The 24144-nt window shown below is 37.3% G+C and overlaps 2 protein-coding genes across 6 annotated transcripts in view; one reads left to right on the top strand and one right to left on the bottom strand.

Moving 5' to 3' along the window:
* The window catches only part of syngr1a (synaptogyrin 1a), a 27049-nt gene extending 9796 nt beyond the window's left edge, over positions 1–17253 (bottom strand). Inside the window, exons 1-2 of one of the 5 annotated variants that reach the window (XM_036213483.1) lie at positions 16632–17253; positions 7203–7306 (exon numbers count right to left, since the gene is read on the bottom strand). In XM_036213483.1, the coding sequence (XP_036069376.1) occupies positions 7203–7306; positions 16632–16635 (108 nt within the window). In that variant the 5' untranslated portion in view covers positions 16636–17253. The remainder of the gene's footprint in view (positions 1–7202; positions 7307–16631) is intronic. The other 4 variants (XM_024259292.2, XM_024259295.2, XM_024259293.2 and 1 more) reach the window with 4 other exon arrangements.
* A 407-nt stretch (positions 17254–17660) lies between these two features.
* Positions 17661–23383, top strand: ift27 (intraflagellar transport 27 homolog (Chlamydomonas)). The gene is made up of 7 exons (XM_024259300.2): positions 17661–17853; positions 18176–18240; positions 21654–21713; positions 22106–22165; positions 22354–22471; positions 22875–22984; positions 23137–23383. The coding sequence occupies exons 1-7, from the start codon at positions 17820–17822 to the stop codon at positions 23239–23241; spliced, it is 552 nt and encodes a 183-aa protein (XP_024115068.1). The 5' UTR covers positions 17661–17819; the 3' UTR covers positions 23242–23383.
* Positions 23384–24144: the final 761 nt, after the last annotated feature.

The following is a 24144-nucleotide window of genomic DNA, read 5'->3' as shown; positions in this document are numbered from 1 at the left end:
ACATGTGTATTGTAATAAAGACCCACTACAGTCATCTTTTGATACATTTCGAAAGTGGTTCTTTTAATTATGATTATGCTGTTTTTGCACGGGGAGAACATGCAAACTCCACACAGATAAGACACAAAGAAGACGCTCCTGAGTATAAGTCGCACCCCTGGATAAACTATGAAAAAAATTGCAACTTATACTACGGAAAATACGGTAATCCATTTATAAAGCACTCCAGATTATTAGGCACACTGTATCTTTTTGAAAAACTTTTATGTGTGCCTTACAGTATGGAAAATACGGTATAAAACGGATTCAGCAGCAGGAGTTAGAATCTAATCTGCTCTCATCTCCCTTTTAGTGTTGGCGTAGTCAAACAGCCGCTGTGTTAGTTCATCACTCCGCTGCGCTGCACTGTCAGTTTACTTTTGAGCCTCATCTGATAACAGAAGACAGCTCACTCCAGCAGACAAACCCCAAGACCAAAACTCCAGGGAGCTGTTTCTGCCGGGGGTTGAAGCCAGTTTATGCTTGTCGGCAGCCAGGGTGTGTGGATTATGTTGTGCTGAGTGATGGATTTGAAGTTTATCTGTGTGACTGAGAGAGTAAAACAGAGAAAGCTAGAAATGAACCTTGAGTTTGGAGATCGTTTACTCAGCTGCTGTGTCTGTTTGTTCACTAAATGGTGACAAAAATACGAGATTACATAATAGCCTGCTCCTCCACTGACAGCTCTGGTCATGAAGCAGAAAGGAGTCAGAGATGTCATGCATGAGGGTAAATGCATTAGCTGATGCAACAAAGTCCTTTTACTTCACCAATCCAAACACGGGTGTTTGAAGGATGAACTGAAGGAGGAGGTGGATATGTTTATGGGGATCTTTATCAAACAAATGGAAAACCTTTGAAGAAATGAAATAAGAAGCATAATTTTTCTAAAACTGTCTAAATGACGCTAACTCATTTAAGCAACAGCACCGTGTTCCTCCTGATAATGCAATAAAGGCTCCACAAGAATGAAAAAACACCAAATCTTTGGGATTCTGCAATGTTTAGGCCCAGTTACCAATGACTGGATGGAGCTGTACGCCATCCTGTTTCAGCGTCAACTTTGATGATGTACGCACTTAAAATGAATACAAACATGACAAAATGTATTTTCTTGATCCAAAAGAAATGATGGTGCAGCTTTCTTCTAAAATTGAAAATGTTTGTGACTTTATCGTATTCTGAGATCTATATTTTATAGTCCTAAATCTGACATCCATTTCTGGCTTAAGCACACCTATTTGTTCAGTATTCTGGCAAGTATATTCTAGATTTGAATCTAGGAATCCCAAACATATCATTTTATTGCTGGCAATTACAGTTGAAAGCTTTTATGTAATGCCTTAGTCACATGAGGGGGTTGACTCATTTGGGAACTGCAGGTTTTGAGGTTTTTCAGGATCATGGAGGGTCCTTAACCCTTGTCCTTAGGTAGGTTGACATTGGGAGTGGGGTCATCAGGACCCCACAAGGCAGCGCACTGAACTTTTTTTCCTTTTTTTTTTAAATTGTTTTCTGATTTTCACAGGGACAGGGATCGCTCAGTCCAGTTCTCTTATACAGTCAGTGATCCGTTCCAGATAAAATGTTGTGTTTTTGATGTTCTCATTTTTTAAGGACATCAATTGAGTCATAGTTTTCCGACCCGTTCTCTGTCTCGTTTGTCTAAATCTCAGTTTTCGTCTTTCTTTAGCTTTTTCAGCTGTTTTACTGTCTTTACTTTTATCTTCATCAGATTTCCCCTTAGCATCTCTTTCTGCTTTTGTCTCATTCCTCATATTCTGATTCTCTACCTTTGCTTTCAGTGATTTATCGCTATCCCAATACATTTATATTTATATAAATGCAGCTCAAGTAGCTCGGAGCTGTCCAGGTTCTGGGTTCAGTGAGATTCTCCAGAGTGTAGATGAGTTCTGCCGCCATAACTGGATCACAGAAATGTGCTCCCTTTGAGAGGAGGATTATGACTGTGCCTGGAGCTCACTCACACAACAAACAGGGAAAGGAGAGCGCAAACCATATTAAGGCTTCTTCCAGAATGTTCCTTGCCCTTTGTGTAGCCTTCTTGAAAAAGTACTGATGTAATAGTCCTCCACCACAAATCCGCAAGCACGTAAAAGATTATCACAACTATAGATTGTTTCTGGTTCAAATGAGCTAAAAGTTTTACAGAGAAGTCAAAATAAAACAACCAAGGATAAAAGCATGTAAATAAATCACAGAAATATATCCATTAGATATTGAAAATATTAGTGTTTTAAAACAGAATAGAATAGACAATACTTTACATAAGGTGCTGGGGTGGTCGTTAGTGTGGACAGATCCCCAGTGGATCATTTCTAGGAATGTAATGATTAATCTATGATCTGATTATCTTACAAGAAATACATGGAATCTGGAAAACGTCAGTACCAGGTATTCACTTCTGAGTCACACTGGTTTTGGAGGAAGTCTTGGATGGAATTTAGGTCAGTGAATCGAATCGTTCAAAATGAACCAAAATCCACTATGAATCGTATCTGCATCCACAAATTATGATATGAATTTAATTGTTAAAATGATTTTTTTGTGACTTCATCATTAAGTTAGATTTCCTTTACTTTCCTTATTTTTTTGCTTCTTGGTCAAAAAGTTGATTTGATCTCGGTATAAATTTCAATATAAATTTATAAAGTATTTTATTCTGTACTGCACTTTAATGCAGGGAAAAACAAATATGAAAAAAGCTGTCGAGAAATATTAGTTAAATCACATTGTTTAAAATTACTTTGAGTTTATTTTTCTGTTCTATTGTATCCTCTCATTTGGTTACCTATGGCTCTGCTGACATGATTATAAGAAATGAATGTGCTTAACTAAAACAAGAAGAAAAATAAGTTATATTTATCTATCTCAGTGCATCATAATCAGACATTTTGTGGCATAATTTAATAATAAGGGAGTACAGTCGCTTATAGGATACAGAGAAACGTGAGATGACATTCGGAGTGTGTGGATGTCTCATCACTCTGAGCTTCCTTGCTCCAAATGAAGACGGGAGGAACGGGGGACGACCCTAAACCCCTCTTTTTTCCAACTGAAGCCTTTTCTGTTTTGGGAGAGATGAGGAGAAGATAAAGGAAACCATGAAGGGATAGTGGTGGGAAGTGAACAGGGCAGAAGGAATATGGAGGCGGTGCTATTTTTAGATTGGCTGCATCATAGCTCCCTTCCTCCCCCTCATCTTCTCCCATCTCCCCTCGTTGCTGGCCTCGCCTCTGCCCACAAGCACTCCAGAGCGCCGACCAACCCACTCTCTCAGCTGCATACGTCCAAACGCGCGCACGCTTTGTCCACTGCTTCACTTAGTCGGCTTAAGATCCAGGTCAGAAAGGACAAAGTCATGTGACACTCACAACCTCTAACTCCACCCCTTTAAGAAGACTACACGAGTACTCACAATAAATACACAGGAGTCTGTCTGTTTTTTTCTTCCATCAACACACCATCCAAATATGTTTGTTTTAGAAAGTAGATGAAGTTTGATATGATTTGGAAAATCCACTATAAAAGTATTTGCTCACCTGCCTTTACTCCCACATGAACTGAAGTGTCACCTCATTCCTAACTCATAGAGTTCAATATGATGTCAGTACACCTTGTGCAACTATTCCAGCTTCAACTCTTCTGGGAAGGCTGTCCACAAGGTTGAGAAGTGTTTTTGACCATTCTTCCAAAAGTGCATTGGTCAGGTCACACTGATGTTGATAGAGAGGGTCTGGCTCTCAGTCTCCACTCTAATTCATCCCAAAGGTGTTCTATGGGGTTCAGGTCAGGACTCTGTGCAGACCAGAAAATTCATGAAATTTCATGACTGGATTTGTTGCACATGTGGCCTCCTATGACAGTTCCACACAGGAATTCTCAAGTGGACCATTTTTTTCATAAATGTTTGTAAAAACAGTCAGCATGACTGAGTGCTTGATTGTACACACCTGTGTGGCTAGATCACGTGATTAGAACACCTGATTCTGATCATTGGGATGAGTGAGCCAATACTTTTGGTGTGTAAATAATTGTTTAAGTTAGATTAACACAATCAAATGATTCTACTCCAGACTGTTTCTCAATAAACACTTTAATTCACTGAAAACGTTTTGGCTTTAAAGACAAACTCTGGTGAAAATGATGTTTTTGTAGCATTTTTCTCATGATGGACATACATAAAGAAAATTAAGCTTAAAATTACAGTTCAGATTACTTAAAAAAACATGATCAGAATGGGACATAAAATTCAAGAAAAAGACGATTTAAAATCTCTAAAACACTAAACATTGAATAAAAGATATTTGCTGGAAAAATGAAAAAAAAATGTCAATCTTGCCACTTTCTGCAAAGACAAAAGAAACGTTACTCCAAATGCAAATAAAGGAGCAACTAGTGATACCAAGATAGCAATCAATTAAGAATTTAGATGATAAGTTTTTGCAATTAGAAACTATAGTGATCCAAAGAAGCTAAATAAAAGTCAACATATCTGAGGAACAGATCTTAGCACTATTTTTTCTTTTTAAAAAGTCACCAAAAAATTAATATGCATTGAATTTACTTCAAATATTTTTTTAATTAGATAAGAACTTACAATAAAGTTGATCATGCTAGTAATATTTTTGTAAGATGTCGACCATTTACCATGTGTTTCTATAACTTTCTGGTGTGTATATGTTCTTCCACTTTTATATTCATCACTGACTTTAATTGTTTTATTGAAATAAAGACAGATGTTGCAGAGAATAAAGACATTTTTTTCAAGGTTTTAAGGTTAATGTTGACAAATGAACAATTTTCCCTTGGAACTCCATTCACAGCTTCTCTTTCAGCATCAGTTAATGAAACTGGTTCACACTTTGTCACAACACCGCGGAGTAGCCCAGAGTAATTAGCATGCATCACCAGATGGTGGGAAAATAATACACAAAACCGTACATCCGCCTTTTAAATCCGCTGAATCCCTCCACACATGCATGAAAAGAACATGCAAACTCCACACAAGAAAGGCTTAAGCTAAGTTTGAACCAGGGCTTTCTTGTGAGGCGAGAGAGATCATCACTGCACTACCATGGAGCCCATTCATAAAAAGACATTTTTGAAAAAGCTAAACATGACTACCTTTCTATTTCATGAAAAAAGCCACTCAGGTCAGCAGTTCAGGAACAAACCTCTGCTGTGCTCATCTTTCTGTTCCCACCATTAAAAAGGGATTATAAATAATGTTAAAACAAGTAGACAATCCATATCACTTGATCAAAAACATACATAGTTTTCATTTTCATGCTAAGGGAAGTTACAGGGACATCTGAACCCGCAGGGGCCTTGAGGTTGTAATGAAGTGACACACTTTTTTTTTTATTAGTTTTCTGTAGTTCCTCTGAGAAATTCAGAGAAAATCAGCATCAGGGTCTCCTCGTCACAGAGTGTCCACTTTTCTATGCTCCAGTGCTCCTCTTCAGAAACACAACTTCCAACATTTATATTTCCAAAAGAATCAAACATTTTCAGGATCACACTTTTATATTATACCAGAAATCGGCTGATTTGAAGGAAATCTGGCTGGATTCGTTCCACGTTTCTCCAATCCTCCTTTGATTTATTTTCAGTGTTTCCAGTGTTTTTTTTAATTATGATTATGCTGTCGTTTTCTAGGACATAGTTTCTGTAGAGCAGCAGGAGTTCATCAGAAATCCCCTTTTTAATTTTGGGAGCAAAGAAGGGCGTTTATGGAGCACCCATCATATTTTCTACATATTTATGGACCCCGCCTGAGGACCAGTCTCCCAGAGGCTGCAGAAACTGCTCATGTCTTTAAAGAAAGACTCAGGATACTGTACCTTTTTAACCTGGTTTTAGTTAAATTTAGGAACTTATTTGATATTTGTATTGTTTTTTGTTGTGTTTTTACTAATTTGATATTTTTGTATTCATGTTTACTAATTTATATCTGTCTAGTAAGGTTTATTTATCTACTTCTATTTATTTTACAACTTTTACATTTCGGTTTCCAGTGTTTTCCTCAGAGGGATCCTCCACATCAATGATTGACCCTTCTCAGTGAACGGGGTCGCTGCAGTGGGATCTCCCAGGTCTTAGCTTGGATCTGGGGGGTCCTATGGTTGCATATTCTGTAAACTTGAATGGGGGGTTACTGGTGTGAAAGAGCCCCAAAATATCGTTCTCCCACTTCAGTACAAAGCCAGATTTCTATGCATGTTTTTTTTTTATTTATTTTTTACTTTTTTTGTTTAATATCTGCAATATCTACATTATGTGAAATATTGCATTTTGTTTTTAATATTCAATTATGTTTTGTTTGTAAAGCACTTTATGTGACATGTTAGAAAAGTGCTTCAAAAATAAAGTTTGATTTGACTTGATAAAAAAAAAAAACTACAGCGCATTTTTTCATCTGCTCCATAGTCACAACACTTTGAATAAAGAAATGCTCAAATTGCAATTTTAATCTTAATTTCCTTCATATATTTTCTCCATCATGATAAAAGTACCACAAGAACATGTTAAAAACATCATTTTCATGGGAGTGGGTCTTTAAACTGGACAGTGCATGATATGAAAACGTCTGATTCATTTGCATATCCTGCAAAAAAAAAAAAAAAAAACATTTGCAACACACTATTTTATCACTCCTAAAACCTGTTCATGAACAGACAAAAAAGCAAAACTTGTAACAACTGACTGTAAGTTAAATCTGAGTAAGCGTGACGCCACATTTTTGCATCCAAAGAGATTTTCCCGCCCCTTAAATCTGCAGACAGATCACAAGGCTTGCAGAGGGGATGAAAGCAGGCTCTGTGGAGAACACCACGTGGACCTCTGGTCTTGTGATCACCTCCAAAATGCACATTACCGACACTGATGGTCAGAGGTGTGAGCGCATGAGAGTGTGTGCACATGCTTTAGAAAATCAGTTCTGGAGATGGGGTGTTGAGCTGCTCCTCACACAATAGACAAGTCAAGATATTTTAAGTCTAATCTACTTTCCTTATGATTAGCTAAAACCATAATGGGATTCTAAAATGAAATTAGACAATAACATTCCTCTGAACAGAAGCTAAAAATCTGTAAAAGACAAAAAAAAAAGTGAGACTTGCAGTAATGAGCAGATTTACCTGGTCAAAGCGATTCCATTCCTTGTATGTGTGTGTCGGTGTGTGCGTGATGAGCTGCAGAACGCCGGGTTGGGGGATACCTGCTGTCACCATGGCAGCAGCAGCTCGTGTAATAAGAGTGAGAGTGGGAGAGAGCAGGTCTTGTCAAAGTACAATTCAAGGAGAGCCACTGCAGTATTCCAGTTACACAATCAGACAGACACGCTCGGGACAACAACTTACAACAATTTTACCCAAAACCTTTTTAATCCACTTCCTCTGAACTACGATTTCCTTTAACGAAGAATCTTAAAAAGGGTTCAAAGAAATAGATTTGTCTGCGGAATCAAGCCAAAGCACAGCTGTATGGTGGATGTGTGCTCATAGGGGGGTGTGTGCTCAGATCAGTAGAAGCTAATCTTCAGACCTTTCTGTGTCAACGTGTTCCAGACCTAAGAAGGGAGCCCACAAACTGCATCAATCTGCTCATAGATGGATGTTATTGAAGCTCTGGGTTTGTGGGAGGAAGTGAATTTCAAAGGGCTTTGATGACCGGATTAAGAGATTTGGAATAGATGCATAATTTCAAAACACAAAAATAAAAATTAAAGACCCACTTTGATGAAAATATTGTTTTTGATGTTTTAAACATGCCGTTTTCTGATAATTAAGCTTAGACTGTATTTCTGAATACTTTTTATACTAATTTGAAATGCAGTTTGAAAAAGTCGTGACATTGCGAATACACTGGACGGGCAAAAGTTGCATTCACTTACAGACAAATAAGTTTTTGTTTTTCCTCGTCTAAACTGATATTTGGCTAAAAAAAAACGGTACAACTGGATAGCTCCAACATTGCTCGCCAATTTTGTTGGACCAGAAATTTTAGGTTTGGGTTGTCAGGGTGATAGGAAGTGGGGCGGGGTTTGTCCTCGCCAACAGTCTCGCCCCGACTCAGAGGCTTATTTCTAAATGAACTCTTGCTGCTCTGCAGAAACTATAAAGATAATCTGGCCACAGAGAAAAAATTTGGCCCTCGAAAATCAATAGTCAGAAGTCCCTCCCCCCTCCCGGAGCCGGCTGCAAAAACATCATGGTGCCCAAAATCATTAGCCATGACAAGAGTTCTCGACCAGAACCCCCTGATTTAAGGTTTCAACCTTTTTTCCTTTTGACATACCGTAACTCCTTACACGATCAGCTGATACAAGGAAAAAAAACAGCATTTTGAAAGCTATTTCTCCGGAGGTAAAGCTCCACTTTAACACATTTGATATTGTCTTGAAAGAAATAAGGTCTCAATCATTAACTGTATATGAGAACTGGTGAGTGTGATGTCACACGTAGAAAATGCCTTACTTCCGGTGTTCAGGAAAAAAGCACCTTATTTACCCACTGTCTCAAATTTGATCCACACATTTTTAATGTGGTGTAACTGTATCGTAAAGGATATTTATCATCAAATTTAGCATCTTTTTAATACAAATAGTCATTTGAAAAAACGAAAATCAATAAATGAGTTATTCTCATCATAAAGTTTTGAAAATTTGCCAAACTTTTCCAGCCAAAAAGAGTGCTTGACATTTCATGGAGGCAGCCATTTTGAAAGGAGCAGGAAAAGCCCTTCTACTGCCCCTAGTGGATTGATGATGAACTACAGGGCCAACAAAATGAAGTCAAATCGACATGTTGGAGCCAAATATTGTTAGAAAGCAGTGATTGGTCTGAATAGGTCTGAATCATCATTTACATGGCAGCCACTCTCACCAATCAGGAGTGAGCTTGTTGGAAGTTCACACCCCTACATTTGGAACGCTGACTATGGAGAATCTGTCAGACATTTTGAGCTTTTGATATGAGATAACACCTTTTTTATTGAGGCATCTGATTGGCCATTTCATAACTTGAATAACCTGAACTACAGAAAACATAATTTAAGTGAGATAATGTTAAAAAATAGAACAAAATGAAAAATAGAATGACAGTAATAGCTGTTAATTTCTCTTTGGGATTTCGGCTTCTTGAAACCAGTGACTACTTCCTGTTTGGAATGTGAGGGAGGAGGAGTCACTTACTGCAATTCTCATACACAGTCAATAGTCTGAAGTCTTTTGACGCCCCTCCTCCCCCATTTCCACCGATTATCTGTCACACCTCTTCTCTTCCACTTCACCTCCTTCCTGTATTTAACTCTTCCCTCATCTTTCCCCGTTTCTTCCTTTCTTCACACCAACCATAATCATCGATGAATCCATCTGTCACGGCTTGGTCCTTGTTATTGAAATGCAGATTGTCGAGCTGTTCGGTCTTCATTAAGGCTGCAGTTATGTAATCAGTCAGTCACACACTGTTACATAAAATATGTGTTTGTCTATCACCTCTCAGCCATACAAGCCTGGTTCTTTAATGGTACAATGATAGTTCAGGGGATGATTTTCACTATGAAAGAGATAAACATCCCACATTTTCCCCGTTTAGCCCCCTGATTTCATCAGGGCCTAATCACTGCGACTGTATCATTGTTTATTGAGGAGTGAGCTTGCAAAACTGCTTCAGTCCTGTGATTACAAGAGCACTTGTTTTGTTTGGCCAACACCTTCCGTCCTGGTGGCTTCAGAAGGTCAAGCATTTAATCGCTCACAGGCGGGCATTTTCTCACTATCGTCGACACAATTTCAGTCAGTTTGATTTTAATTAAAAAAATTCTCACAAGATTGCAAGCAGTTATAAGTGCTGTGTATTATGAAAAATTACAAATGGTCAGAATTTTGCAACCATAACATGTAATAGGAACGGCTGTGAGAAATTTAGATTCAGAGTAAAAATGTGTCGTTCATAATAAAAACTGATGTTTTTGATTAGCATTTCTTTAAAGATTGATCCAGGCCACAACATTAACAATCAAAACAAATAGTTTTGAAATATTAGAGCATAAAAATATATCTGTTAAAAATAATCTGTAAGTTAAAACATACTATAAAAAGATAGCCAGCAATAGGCTATGTAGTTCTTTATTTTAATGCTAACATTTAACAATAAAACTAAATAAATAAACTTGGTTCATTTGTAGCTACACAGAGTAGGAGGATGTTCAAATGAAAAAATACACTAAACAATAATTTCAGAAATATATAACCAGGCTAAAACACTGTATAGATATTTAAACCCTACACAACTACTAGCCTCATATTTGATAAACACATTTCTGAGACCTCTATCTCATTAACATGATCCACATTTTCCTTAAAAACTCATTGGATGGTTCATGTTCTCTGCCCTGGAGTTCATCATCATTCCACTAGGGGCAGTAGAAGAGCTTTTACTGCTCATTTCAAAATGGCTGCTTCCGTGAAATATCAAAAACAGGTTTTAGCTGGAAAAGTTAGCTAATTTTAAAAACTTTGTGGTGAGTAGCTTATCCATTTTTTTTTCATTTTGTTAAGCGACTATGTGCTGTTTTAGAAGAAAGCTAAATTTGATAATAATTATTCTTTAACACAGTTACACCATGTTAAAAGGTGTGGATCAAGTTTGAGATAGGGAGTAAATATGGTGGGTTTTTTTTCCCTAAACGCACAAGTCAATATTTATGCATCTTAAACTAATATTATTGTGAGCAAAACGTTTCTAAATCACCCAACGTATCATAATTCATATTATACCGATCTCATCACAAATTGCCATTTTTGGATGTTTAAAAACATTTTATTATAATTGTTTTTTCCTCAGTTCTTTAATGTAGTGGATTTTACATAGTATAGTGGTATTGAAACCTTTGAAAACTACACAACGACACATTTGCTGCTGATGTACTGAATCTGCAGACACTTTTCCTCTTTGGTGAAATAATGAATTTCCGCTTAATACTGTGCATTTACTCATTGAAAGTCGCCACTTGATGTGAAGGATGAGCACTTAAGTAAGGACTTTTAGAAACATTTCTTTAGAAATTGTTAGTAGAAATGATATCAGAGTATATTTTTCTTTTAGTCCATGCCTCCAGATGAAACATGCACTGTGGCCTCCACAGTGTCCGATTTCTGACATGAAGGTATGAAAAACTGTGGGTGTGTCAGCTTGCTTTCACTTGACGGGCAGTTGACAAAACGTGCAGCCTTGCACTGTGTACAAAATGCTGGTTTGCATTTTTTCTGCCAAACAATTTTATTCAAGATCATTTTAAGATCCACTCCAATAATGTTTGGCTCTAAGTTACAGTATTTTCCGCACTAAAGGGCACATGGGATTATTACATACAGTGTCAATGAATGGTTTATGTTCAAATTTATGTCATCAATAAAAAAAACTGAAGTATAAGGCCTATGAAGTGAGACAAAGACTTGTCCGAGATAAGTCCTTCAATCAGTCAGACTTTATTAACTGCGTTCACAGTAAATCTAGAACTTCATGGAGAAGAAATTATTAAATGTGGTTTGTGTCCGACCGGACAATACAGATGTGATAGAAAAAGCCTGAAGCAAGATTCACATGATTTGCACCACTTTGACCTCACCCAGGGGCGGACTTAACATTAGGCAAAGGTGAGCGATCACATGGGGCCCCCAACACTGTGGGGGCCCCAAGTTGAATAAAAGTGTTTAAAATAAATGTATTATTATTTTAAACTTAAATCACTGAAATGGCGTAAGACTGATGATTTTAAAGTGCTTCATCCTCCTGAGTGGTCAAAAAATTAACACATTTAAATAATGTAATGTTTTTTTCAAGTAAAAATAATATTTATTTAAAAAATAATTTATTCAACATTTCAGTGTAATTTGAGTTTTTAAATGCCTATCAAAACTTTTGGATTCTTGACATTAATGTTGTCTAAGAGTGGACCAGTAATGAAGTTATTTACTATTTCACTTTTGGTAAGGATAACAAAAAAAATACTAATAATTCATACAAATGCTGCAGTATCAAGTTATGAGAGTCCAGTGTGAACACCCTTGGTTGTACCTATGGGCTAAATGCACGCCTAGCCCGGTGTGAACATAGTATCATAGTTCAGAGAATATCGTATGTCTTTAATGACAAATATACAGTTTTTAACAACAAAAAAAATAGAGTTTTTTTTGTAGGTCATTGTTACTGCAGAGTTCATTAGAAACATGCCTTTGAGTTGAGGGCGGGGCTGTTGGCATGGAGCAAGCCCACCCCCTTTCCCCTCCCTATTGCGGACAGCTCAAAGCAGTGAGCTTATGGCCTGCCCTGCTTATTTTCTACATAACAAATACACTCTTTTCAAACTGCATTTTTTTCATTTCCTTTATATATAGAAATACTCAGAAAAGCTATTTTGAGCCAATTTTTCTTCATATATTTCCTCCATCATTGGAAAAAATGTCACAGGAAGATGCTAAAAACACAAAAAACATGAAGACAAAGGTCACAACATCTGGATAATCATAGATTTGCTTCATTTCCTTTCATCTACATAAAACCTTGCATTATCTTATGGGGTCCAAATGAACCTAGCCTAATACCTTTACACGTTATCTATCCCATGACCAATGTGGATGAAGGTGGACAGGATTTCATGTGACGGAGACCAGTGAAACTCAAAAACCATTAAAATAAAAAGTTCAGCGCACTGTCTTGTTGGGTCCAGATGACCCCATCTCAACGTCAACATACTTAGGATAGCGCAAGGGTCACCTTACAAGATTCTCTTTTTTTTATGTCTGTATTTACATGTGAAATACAGACAGATATTGATTGGAGCCCACTAACTTCTGAAAAGTAAAGGCACTTCCAGCAAGAAGCTCCACTAAAACAACCAATTTGCTGCACTGGGAACCTCAGCCTTCATGCAGAATGCGATTCGTGGCACTTCGCTCAAAGCAAAGAGGGATTGCTCTGACTCTTAGATGTGTAGCTCTTTCAAACACAGATCAAAGCTGAACCACAGGCAAGAGATCTCCGTCTCTGCTTTCCAGAGCAGGGCGACTCTGTGTAGCTGAATTCTCTCCATAGATTCAGTTCTTGTCCTTTCTTGGGCGCAGAACGTGAGCACACAGAAGGTGCTCTTCCTCCATCTGTCATTCTCCTCATCTCCTCCACACGCAGGACTGAGGCTGACACACCCACACACACACCCACAGAGGGTAATTATCACCTCCACAGTCAGCCCTGATAGGGCACGGAAAAGCCCGGACTGCCATTCATGAGGTGCTTTTTGTTCACTCGGCCTCACAAATGTTGAAAGTGCAGAGAGGTCCGTCTGCCACACACCCTGCTGCAGACAGAATCAGCATCATCACACAAAACATCACAACTCAGTCTGTGCCTGTTACTATGGAGACACATTGTTGCTCCAGTGATGCTACAGGGTGGGGCCTTTGATGGTGGGTCATCAGGCAGACACACAACTGCATGAATGTAGTTGATCCAAAGAGAAAATGAACTAGAAATATGAAATTGAGGCTTTTAAAGACAAAAATATGTTATTTAGGAACTAAAATGATCATTAAGATGTCAATATAACAATTCAAGAGCCCTTTGGTAATCAGCTTCAATAGTTTTCATAGTATAATACTCACTAGCTGTTTAACCCAGGAGAACTATTTCCTCCAAAGCTTTTAAAATTGATTTTACTTTTTTTATTTTGGGTAGAAGCAGTTAAAAAGCAGCCAAAAAGGAGAAATAACAGCAAAAATATTTTTTAAACTAAAATAAATTAATATTTTTTTAAAAATAACAGCTGCCAAATCTGACACAGCGGGTTCTCCAGGGATTAAATAAATTACAAAAGAAAAATTCCAAAGATTATGAAAATCAAAGCATGTTGCAGCTTGAAATAGTTGTTTGTAGATACACAATTATGTCATTTATCAGATGTGCAGTGAGCTTGATGGACATGGAAAATATCCTGTTGCGTCTTATTTTAGTTAAATGGACGAAATCTGGTTCTGGTTTTACTCACAGCTCCTTCACCTTAGAGCACTATCACGAGCAAAAGTATTTACATGGTCTTCAATATGTTGCATTTTTCTGACAGTCATGAGTCGCTGGGTAAAGTCTCACATGTTCCAGGAATGGGTGGATCAAAGGCCAAGTTTGCAGTATCATTTCTTTTTTTTTTTTTTTTGTTTTAGGAAATTTTTGTTCTCAAATTGCTAATTCTTCTGTAAAATTCTAGCATGTTTTTAGGATCTTCTTAAGCTTTTATTTTACATTTTCTTACATATACCAAAGTTTAAAATAAAATAAAACTACTCTTATTTAGATGTGTTGCCATATTTTGAACTATTTTTATGACAAATATTTTTTGGGGGTATATTATACTGGTTAAAAATTACCCGCCAAAAGTGATGGTGTAACTTTTTAAAGCAAAAGTGTTCTATGGTTAAAGATCCTGTCAGAGGAAAATTTTATTTTTGGTGTTTTTAGCATTTTTCTGAAGATTAGAGGACACATATAAAAAGAAATTTAAGCTACAAATTACATTTCTGAGGATTTTTTTTAATTAAAAACGTGAATAAGTAGCAGACAAAAGAGTTTGAAAACTATCGTATTTGTGATATAGAAAACACACTGGGCGGGACTCAAGTTCCCTGCTTCGCTAAATTCTGATGTATCCTTTTGTAGACGTCTAGATCCATTTATGTCTTTTTTTTTTTCCTTGTCTGAGCCGGTATATGGCTGGATAGCTCCAATATTGCTCACCTTTTTTGTTGCATGGTAATGTTAGCTTGGGGTGTGAGGGGCTATACGTTTTCGGGAGACCATAAAAACAGATGGATGATGGGAAATGAAGTACTCTTACTCAGTGAAAAAACAGCCTTGCCCAAAACACAACTAAGAGGCAAATTTCAGATGAACTACTGCTAATTTTTCATTTGCAAATAGTAAAAATTGAACAAATGAGCATGAATCAATATGTGCAAAAACTTATTCTAATTTTTATACACACTAATAAAATACAAATAAACGTTTATTGGAAAATTGCAAATTTAATCGGAATAGCAGTTATGTCATTTGGGGAAAAAAAGGAAACAAGAGGATAGATCTTAGTAAAGAAATGTGTGTTTCTCTCTGTACTTAACAAGGACCAAAAGCTGCATCCCATGACTGAGAAAATCACTGAAGGACCACATGACCGGCCCTCACATGTTACTCGGACACAGGAGTTAACACATTCAAAGCCAAGATTCAAACCGCTAGAAAAAACATCAGAGCTGAGCAGAACGTTTCATACTTCAAACTACAAATTAAACCCATCATAATTCATTTGTAGGTCTAAACATAAGAATATAAAAAACCATCACAGTTGTTGGTTATGTATCTTTTATAGACTACTGAAAACTGCAAACTTGATTTGCACTTTTTTGAAACCAGGTCAACATGATCTGACAGTTTGTTTTTCCTTTATATTTTTCTTAATAATAAAAAGACATAAATTTGCTTAGTTCTAGGTACCCACATTTATACACAAGATACTAACTTGGCAGTGTTTGTGTTATTCTAAAAAAAGAGGCTTTGATGTAAATGCAAGTTCAGATGCATGTATAATTTTTCACTATTTTTGCTTTCTTTTAAGTATCTAAAAATGGGGCAAAAAAATAAGATTTTTTTTTCCTTTCTGTTAGCTTTTATTTGTCAGGAATAAGATCTTAAGATTTTTTTATTTTTTTTATTTTATGCAAATAAAAAACTGTTAAGGTCCACAGAGCACAAATGAATAAATGTGATTTTATTCTGAAATTAAGCGTGAATTTAGGAAATTATGTTTACATTTTATCCACTACTATAAAATTATGTGAGCAGTATTTATTTTTTACCAAACATCTTTTTCATTGCAGATACCATTTAATCAGAAACATAATGGACTTCAGAAGTTTCTGAGTCCCTCCCAAAAAATTTTCTCCCACCACAATAAAATGCTCAATCTTTGTTCTTCATTTAAACACACAACAGTTATGCTGATTTTTAATATTAGACTAATTATTATTTAGGATTTATTTTTATCTTATTTAAAGAGCAACAAATATTTCAAATTAAAACTTTCCTTTAAGGAGAAAATTCAAATTATCTCCAGTGACAAAAGTTTTGCTCTAGAAACTTGTTGAATTTGCCTCTAAGTTATTTCTAAAATGTGGATTCATGAGTGGATAAAAACAATCTTCCATCCAGACTAGAAATAGGACTTTTATTGTGAAATCCCTTCACCAAAAACTTTTATTTTTTTAACCAATTATTAAAAAAAAATGTTAATTAACTGCTAATTTCTGAACTGATAAGACACCAAGTGATTACATTAACTATGATAAACACTTGGATTAAATGTAAAAATATTTTTCAAATAAAAAAATATAGTTTTAAAGAAGTTTTGTATTTTTGAGGATAAAAGCAAATGTGGTATATACTTAAAAATATGCGTTTGCTTTAATTAACACGTGAGGATAATGTTATTTAGTTGTGACCCCTGCGGGAGTGCTTTCTTACCCATGACACTATGCGGAGAACGGTCTGTGGCTGCTGGAAGAAGGTGACAGGGTCGAAGGCTCCTCCGGCTTTCCCGGCTCCATATGCCTGCATCCCCTCCATTGTCCTCCTCTATTGACAGCCGCCACTGAGATGCCCTTCCTCTCCCCACGTCCACTTCAAAGACACGGCGTGTGCGTGGGGCACCGACGCGAAACCACAAAAACAACAAATAGATCCACCGCTCTGCTCCTGCAGCCACCACTACAAGCCCCGCGTCTGCCTGCCTACCTGCTTCCCTGCAAGGACGGATTAGTTTCTGTCGCGGAAGCTCTGCTCTCCACTCCCGTCGCCGCGTTCAGATTAACCTCTAAATTGGCTGTTGTTAGGTCGAGTGTGGAAGGAAGAAGCCGGTGTTTTGAAGATGCTTTCAGCCCTGTAGCCGGTGGCACCCACGTGAACGCGCCTCGGCTATCACGCCTCAGACAGACAGACAAGACAAGGGCTTGTTAAATTCCGCCGGAGCGCGCACTCAGATCAAAACAGCGCAGAAAGAGTGTACACGGACACGCGCGGGAGCTCACGCGATCATAGAGTCACGCGCTTTGAAATTTTATCTCACTAACAAAAAAAATTTCTACATAATATTTTTTACGTAATATTTGTCTAAGAAATAACACAAATTTATGTCTTTTTAAACCCAAACAATTATTTTAAAAAAGCCAGGCTAATTAAGCTAATAAAGATATATTGATGCTCTAACAATTCTGCCCTCTTGTGGCCACAGTTCACTTTACTCCCATTTATTTTTGTGTAAATACAAATTAATTTTACTCACAAATGTTTTAAATAATACTTTTGACAGAAACTATTAAATACTGTAATCAAGATACTCGCAAATAAAGAGGTAAGGTGCATAGGAGTCAAGCAATTGTTGCCTGACAGACCTACTCTGGGGAACAATACCCTCTCTACACTCTCCTCCCACAGCCAATGATAGCACAGATTTCTCTGTTACGTTTCTGCTAACTAACCAATAAGCACCACTGTGGCTGGTTGCTAGGAAACCAGTTGAATCCATGTTGCTGAGTCGAATGGCAGAATGTGGGGACATTTTTTAAAAATAGCGACAAAAAACCATAGAAATTTCATTAAACTTACCCGTCTGAGTAACAAAATAGGATAATACTGATAGCTTTATCCACCGCAATGGTGAAACTGAGGGCGAAATGCTTGCTTGTCGGTAAGTTTGTAACTTTTTCTGCGATGTATGTAAACAAAACAAGCTAATGCTAATTTTAAAAAAAGATTAGACATTGCTTTAGGGTAAAAAAAAGCATACTCTTACGCAGGTAAGCAGTGTTTTTACACAGCAAGCAAATATGTGCTATCATTTTTGCTTGTTTCTGTCCTTGAAAAGATTTTTTTTTCCTTTAATGTGTATATTCTGTACCAGATGTTTAGCTAGCTCGCTCTCTGCCTTCAAATAAGCTTCTGGAATAACACTTTAGCTGCTATTACTTCCCGAATTTACTCCTTACTCGTGTTTTTGTCTGTGTGTGAAGGTGATGCTGCTGTGGGGAAAAGCTCTCTCATCAGCAGTGATGGAACTCTGAAGAATTACAGCATGGTAGGTATTGGTTTATTTTATGTATTTTACTAGTTTTAATGTTGTTGTTATTACCTCAGAGCATAGCCAAGTTGCAAATCATACTGCCTTCATTTGGGATATTTAGTTGAACATGCTTTGCAGGACACATAACGGTGTTATAAATTTATGTCAAAGTAGAAAGAGCTGAGTTATTAGCTGGTGTGGCTTACTTAACTACCTATGTCTATTTATAGGTTCCATAAATTATTGTTTTAATTGTAAATTGCGGCCTTAAACAGACAGGACTGAATAATATGAAAATATACCAGACTAGATTCTACATCTGTGTTAACACCCCTCATGGGTTGATTGACGATTCTCAATTGGCCCTAGGTGTCCATCTGTGACGAACTGGCAACCTGTCCAAGGTTTACCCCACCTTCGCCCAACAGTATAGTTAGGATAGGCCTTGTGATCTCAAAAGGGATAGAATAGAAATAGAATAATTAATTTATTTCCTCTTGGGGTTTTTTTTTTATTCTAAATGTACACAATTTAATGCTGTTTTTAAATATTTGATTGGATTTTTTTTGTTTTTATAAAAGGGGGGATGCTATTTCCAAAATGGCATGATAAATTATGTATAAAAAAGCCAGAGTTATTCAATCTTCAGAATCTCATGCATTCTTTTTTTTGTGGTCATGGGGCTGCTGGAGCCTATCCCAGCTACTATTGGGTGAAGGCAGTGTACACCCTGAACATGTCACCAGTCTGTTGCAGAGCCACACAAACACACACTCGCATGTAAATATAATTTAGATTCACCAATTAACCTTTGAAGCCTGTTTTTAGACTGTGGGAGAAAGTCAGAGTTGTGGAGAAAACACACATATGCACGGGGAGAACATGTAAACTCCACACAGAAAGGTTCACGCTGGATTTTGAACCAGGGCTTCGCTGATCACTGCATCACAGTGTAGCCCACAGAATTAAACAAAAGGCTGTTTTTCATCTGGAGACGTCTGGCCTGTTAGCATGTTAGCAAATCAAAAAAAATATAGTAATAGGTCAGCATAGATTTACAGACAAAATGCAAGTTTCTGTCACAGTATTCATGCAGTTAGGAGCAATAGATACACAATAGAAATATACATTAAGACAAGAGTTTATATCAAGAAATACAACATATGAGTAACACAGCTGGTGCAGGTTTAGTGTTGAGAGGTGTGTGCGGATGAGATCTTGTTTGAAAAGTTTAGTGAAAGCTGTGTTTGTTGGTAACTGATTTGCTCTGGTATTACGTTCCTCTGTGACACCTCTCACAGATCAGGCCGGCCGACTAAAGGTGCTTTTACTCAGAGGATTAACACAGTCACCTCACAGATCCTCTGGTTACACCAGGGCTTCTTTGGCAGAGAAAATCTGCAGGCTAAAGGATATGTTACCTTCTAAATGTTTTCCTATAATATATACACACCACATATCTTTCTGGTGATTGTCTTCATGATTAATTTGCAATCACTTTTAAGCAAGAAGCCTCTAACTTTAGTCAGGTCAGTCAAAGTGGATTATCAAAGAAAACAGCCTACAGTAAAGTCACACTTGCAGTAATTCAAACTCTAAATTAAAAAATAAAATAAAATAGCAAAATAATTGCACCTAATCTGATAGTGACCTTGATCAATGAGGACTTAAGTTTCCTCTTCACTCCATGGAAGATGTTACTGCTTCACTGCAGTATCATCCTATAGAAGGTATAGAGCCCCATCTAGTATCCAGTACGGCTGGTTAACGTGCATTATTTTTGTATTATTAAGGACAATTTGATTAACCAAAACTCTAGCAGATATATAGCTAGACTAAATATATAAAACTGAGTAGGAAAATTTGTATTTACTGTTTTGCACATCAAAATAAAGGACAGAAAGAGGCCATTTAACCCTTTAACACCTGAGGTGTCGCCGCTGCCGCTTAAACACAAAATCTTTAAACATACTGTAACTTTTCAATTGTCAGCACGATAATTCCAGGAGATTTTGAAGGAGAAAAGTGGCTCTGCTTGTCGTCACTTGCCCGCCCGGTGTGTCGCTTTAGAATTCTTCAGTGATACTAGCATTGAATAGAATTTGTCAAGGCCTTGAGAACAAGTAACTAAACTACATGAAGAGAGTCAGCACAACTGCAGTTAGTCTATCAAAAGAGCAGCATGTTTATTCCTTCTTTTTATGACTTATGAGTTTTTATGCTGCTATGCATAACATTTGCAAAACTTCGAAAAAAGGAAAATGTTTGTGGCCGTCGGCTGTAGCACAGATCTCGCTGCTACATTCTTTTTCCAACAGCATTTTTTTTTCATCTACTCCTAATTCACAGTGATTGAAATAAGGAAACACTCAGATATTCATTTTTAAGCTTAATTTTCTTAACAAATGAGAAAGAACATGTTAAAAACACCCAACACACAATTTTAATTGGAGACGGTCTTTTAATTAAATTCCTTTTTTGTCCGTCTCAAAGTTTCGTTTGATTTTGTTTTATATGATACAGATGTTTTTTTTTTCCAATGGTTTATGTTGAGAAAAATTAGACAAGTTTTCTTTTCAGCTGCAAAACTACGACAGAAGAAAGTCCTCTTCTACAGGGAGTTCTGACACTGAAGTCAGCGCTCTTGTGCTTTCACTTTAGGTTTTGAAGGGTAGCCAATTCCGTCAGTCATTCCGCTCACATCCTCCTTTGAAAATGCCAGACAGCCTGTTAGCAATATTGTACGATATTTTTCGCTAACAGGACCTCATTGACATTCCACAGAGCAGCCTCCTGTGCATCACAGCAGCTCATTAGACTGCTCTGGAGTGGAGCTGCTGCGTGTTTTCCTTATGTCTCTGCAAGCATCGATGGAAACTTGTTATTAACTCTGGCAGTATCAATATATGTGTTTTTTTTCTTATCTACATTTTACTGGGGTGTGGTTCATTACATAATATGTTTTTAGCTTTTTTATGTTTGACATGCTTGGACAAGTTCTGGAGATAAAATCAAATTAGAGACTGATGCTGATTCAAAAAAAAAAAAAAACTTACCTCCTTCAAGGTCAACACTGATTTCAAACCAGTTAATCCATTTATAGAAATTTGCTTTTTAGAGTTTTATGACTTTAAAAGGTTTGGCTCATGCAAAGTTGTGTATTATGTCTTATTCTGCTGCCAAAATCTCTTTAAAACTTTAAGGTTTTAAACAGTTTGCTCTCTAGTATTTGTTTAATGCATTCACTTTCGCTGAACAGACAAAAAGCTCACACAGAGATGCAGCAAGTTAATATAAAACAGAAAAACTGTTTCTTCACATGCCAAATAAAGCAAAAGTAAATGAACACAACCAGCTTTCTAGCAATTAGCATAGCATTTTATATTAAAAGCTTGGAGTAATGCAGGCACCGTTTTTCTGTTTTTCAGACAACTGGAGTGGAGCTGGTGATGAAGTGTATCAACATCCCAGAAACCCCTCACAGCGTGGTGAGCCTCATCTCGTCTCCTCTACTATCATAGCAGCTCTAAGTCAGTCTGTGGTTTTCCGGTCCTGACAGTCAGTGCATCTTTCAGAAAAACACGTCTGAACCGAACTGAGCTGCAGGAAACGGAAAGATGTGGTTGCATCAGTAAATAAATGCAGCAGTTTCCTTTATTATACTTCTTATTTAACTGATAATTTTACAACATTGTTCCTCTGTTATAACTTCTATACATTTAAAGATAATATACTTGAGAAGACTAACACACAATAACATATTGGTAAAAAGGGAGAATTAAGCACTATTTATCTTGGGTATGGAGGGGGGGTGCTGATATATAAGAGGAACATAACCTATTTGGCTAAAAGTATCTCTTCATTTTTCTTTCCTCTACAGGAGCTCTACGTCTTTGACTCTGCAGGGAGGGAAACCCTTGTGGAGGCCTGTGAAAAACTGGTGAGGCAGCTTCTCCTGAGGTTTTTCCTGTCTTCACTGAAAACTGTTCAAATTTGCCATGGGGAGCTCTCCACATTCCACATAAAAAGAAGAGACTTAATGAAGTAGCTCAAAGATCACTTACTTTGACATAGGCGGAAACCTACGTGATGCTACCTGTCCTCATGGACATTCGTTTCCTCCAACAGTGGGGTAACCCGTCGCTGTTTTGCCTCGTTTTTGACTTGACCAATGAGCAGTCTTTTGTCAACTGCAGCCGTTGGTTGGAAAGAATCCGCGCACACTGCAGAGGCCTCCATGTTCCAGGTAAGACACCCCCTCATTGAATAATAAAATCAAATACTAACAAACTTCCAAAATGTACCAGCAGTTTAAGGCTTAGTCACATACACCCCGACGAAGTGTTGACTTGTACAAGTGCTGCGAGTTTTTGGGTTATTCAGGGCCATGGAAGGCCCAAAAAGGGGCACTGAGGCTCATACAGGCACCATAAAGGACGTCATGAAAATGGAACACACAATTGTTGTGTGTGGCAAATGTGTCATAAAGTATTTGTAAGGATAATCTCAGTTACTTGCACTTACCTTACTGTATGGTGTCTTGTCATTCCTTAGTCACAACTACCCTTATGAGCCCATCATTTAACTAAAGTTTTTTGGGTTGTTGTGTTTGCCTGAATGCTTGTTTTTGTTTGTTTGTTTGCTTCAAGGTGTCCTGTTAGGCAACAAGTCAGATCTGTCCGATAGGAGGGAAGTACAGGCATCTGTTGCCAAGGATTGGGCCCAGAGCCAGGGCCTGGAGTACCATGAGACATCAGCTGTGAGTGTTGCTGTAAATACAGCGTGTACTGTGTCCTGTTGATGTAGATCTCATGTTTTCAGGAGGAAAATGTGAATTTACATTCAGGTCTGTCCTTTAAGCTGCTGCTGCACAGCCTTGACATTTCCCTGCACTGTGTTGGTGTCTTGCAGAAAGAAATGGACAGCTGTGACGCACCACTCCTCAGTTTAGCTGGAGCCTACTACTCCCTCTACCAGGAGCGCTGTGAAGCAACCCAAAACCTGACGTGGGGATGAACGTTTTTCCAGTCAGACGCAAACACAACATTGGATTTTTTTAAATGTTTGTTAGAATGAATGAAGTACAAGAATCTACAATGCAATGAAAAACATAATATTTTAATATAAAAACAATAAACTTCTGATAACAGGCACTCAACTCTCAATTTGTCTTAATACACATGGATAAATGGTTATATGGTAAATGGTGTATACTTGTATAGCGCTTTATTACTAAATGAAAAAGTCTGGAGCAAGAATCACAAGATTATCACCTCTTCAACATTTCACATCAAGCCTCTTCCAACTGCAGGTGGCAGATACATGCTAGTAAACAGTAAAAGGAAAAGAAGAAGAAGCCCCTCCCTGTTTTTCCAGTATGAACACATGGGCTAAATATGCATCATGTCCCTGATGTATCCTTCTTCTAATCCTTTTGTGATGGACTGACAACCTGAGTGACCGCACAGGACTGAGTGGGACTAAAAGATGGATGGATACATTTTTAATTAAACTATTATGAGACTTAAACAGATCTGTTATCTTAATTTAAATCATCAGAAAAAGTCATTTCTGTAGCTTCCATGTCTCGTCTTTTTATCTGGCTCTGTGCTTTATAATTTTGATTTATATATTTTTAAGAAACCTTTACTGCTCACATTTTTTTTATTTTGCTGTTCTTGATGCTTGTCATGGTTACTTTCTTGCTGTGATTTGTACCCTGTTAATTTCAATCAAGTCCCCAGTGTGGCGCTAACAACCAGTAATCATCTCTCTAATTAGCACCCTCCTATTCAAGCAGGTCACAGCTTTGCCCTTGTTGTTTCCCTGCCTTTCAGACCAGCTGTCTCCATTCACATGAGAGCATGTTTGTTTGAACCAGACACAATAATATGCTCTTTGTTTAATCACATTATTAGT

Source organism: Oryzias melastigma, linkage group LG1 (genome assembly GCF_002922805.2).
Source record: "Oryzias melastigma strain HK-1 linkage group LG1, ASM292280v2, whole genome shotgun sequence".
In the NCBI taxonomy this organism is placed as follows: domain Eukaryota; kingdom Metazoa; phylum Chordata; class Actinopteri; order Beloniformes; family Adrianichthyidae; genus Oryzias; species Oryzias melastigma.
The sequence above is the reverse complement of the archived record's forward strand: the minus strand, read 5'-3'. Positions and strand labels throughout refer to the sequence as shown.

What these genes read in the sequence shown, in the direction of transcription:
- ift27 (XM_024259300.2), top strand. Translation starts at nt 17,820, where the DNA reads ATGGTGAAACTGAGGGCGAAATGCTTGCTTGTCG. An exon ending in TGGAGGCCTGTGAAAAACTG is followed by an intron (nt 22,166 to 22,353) that starts GTGAGGCAGCTT and finishes TTCCTCCAACAG; the next exon opens with TGGGGTAACCCGTCGCTGTT. An exon ending in CAGAGGCCTCCATGTTCCAG is followed by an intron (nt 22,472 to 22,874) that starts GTAAGACACCCC and finishes GTTTGCTTCAAG; the next exon opens with GTGTCCTGTTAGGCAACAAG.